Source organism: Pteropus vampyrus, unplaced genomic scaffold (genome assembly GCF_000151845.1).
Source record: "Pteropus vampyrus isolate Shadow unplaced genomic scaffold, Pvam_2.0 Scaffold594, whole genome shotgun sequence".
In the NCBI taxonomy this organism is placed as follows: Eukaryota; Metazoa; Chordata; class Mammalia; order Chiroptera; family Pteropodidae; genus Pteropus; species Pteropus vampyrus.
Window position 1 is genome coordinate 92136 of NW_011889375.1, and position 1405 is coordinate 93540.

Sequence of the window (1405 nt, forward strand, 5' to 3'; positions counted from 1 at the left end):
GAGGGGCAGGGGCTCGAGGCGAGTTCTGCCTCGTCTGCACCTCGCCGCAGAGTCGGGGTGCTCCGTGCATTTCGAGATTCCAAACAAGAGGCAGAAATAAGTGGCTTCTGTGGCGCAGTTTCAATGAGATCTGCGGGGAGGGGGAGCACCCCGTGTTCGCAGGGGCCAAAACCGACAGGCGTTGCCGGCACGGGTCATGCGCTGCGTCCTCCGTGCGCCGAGGGCGCCCCACTCCCTTGCTCTTCCGAGTGGGGCGCGAAAGGGACCCGCCCGCGTCCCTGAGGGGCCCGGCCCTTCGGCGCCCCCCAGCTTAGCGGAGCAGAGGCAGCTGGGCCACGGGAGTGGCCACCAAACCCGGTCGTCAGGCTCAGCCTCCGAGACACCGTCCCCTGGTCGGCTCCCGGCTTAGTACCCGATTAAAGAGACAGATGCGTGGCAGGCACCGTAAACTGGCTCCTCTCGTCCCGGAGAAAAATGCAGCCTTCACGAAAGTTCTCGGTCCCCGAGGAAGCCTCCGTGCGTCCTGTCACGGTGTGGTCGCCTCCCGGTGCACGGCTGTCTTTCTGGGTCCTCCCCCGAGAGTTTTAGCGACGGCCATGATCCGACAGACAGGAGCTCTCAGGCTTCCCAGACACCAGCCCTGTCCCCCGGGCGGATCCCGTTCGCGTGACCCGGCTCCGTCCCCCGTTCCTGCCGCCGGGGCTGCTGGCCTGGCCCGGGCGGCGAGCGGCTCGTGTCGAGCTCTAACCGGGAGGCTTAAGTATCGTCCTGGTGCTTTTAGAAGTTGTTACTGTTTCCTCATTTTCATTGTTACTATCGTCATTGCAGGTTTGTTCGCTCGTCTGTTTCATATGTGTGCGTTCGTTTAAAGCTGCGTTTTATTTAGGTATTTAGGACGTTCAATTATTAGCCCATTTTCTTAGAGTTTTTCCTTCTCCAAAATTTGAGTTAAGATACGACCTTGACTAGTTTGGTCACATGACACTGTCTAAGAAGCAAATCCACATTGACGCCGCTGTGGCCTCAAGAGTTCAATAAATGGTCTGTAGAGGTTTTACGCTGTGCCGAGCTGGGTGGACACAGACTGCTCTGGAAGAAGCAGCCTGGCACAGGGGCAGAGCCGGGCGGCGAGGCCGAGCGGGCCCCCCGGGGACAGGCCCTCCCCTCCGGCGTGCGGACCCCCACTTCTCCGCCCCCGTGAAGCCCCCCCGCCCTCGGCTCCGTTCTAGTCACCTCCACAGTCACATCTGCCCCCGTCCTGCTCACGTCGGTGGGACGACCCTCTGGGTCACCCCGGCTCCGGTCCGAGGTTCTGGCCGTCACTCTGGTGTCGCAGGCACAGAAAACGCAGCTGGGTCCGTGGCGCCCCCATAGGTTCACCCCCGTCGACCCCGTGTCCCCAGGG

The 1405-nt window shown here is 62.1% G+C and overlaps 1 protein-coding gene across 1 annotated transcript in view; it reads left to right on the forward strand.

Moving 5' to 3' along the window:
- The window catches only part of LOC105308588 (ATP-binding cassette sub-family A member 13-like), a gene marked incomplete at its 5' end in the record, with an annotated part of 87537 nt that overhangs the window by 77060 nt on the left and 9072 nt on the right, over positions 1-1405 (forward strand). The window contains one exon of the mRNA XM_023525674.1: positions 119-248. Coding sequence (XP_023381442.1) covers positions 119-248 — 130 coding nt within the window. The remainder of the gene's footprint in view (positions 1-118; positions 249-1405) is intronic.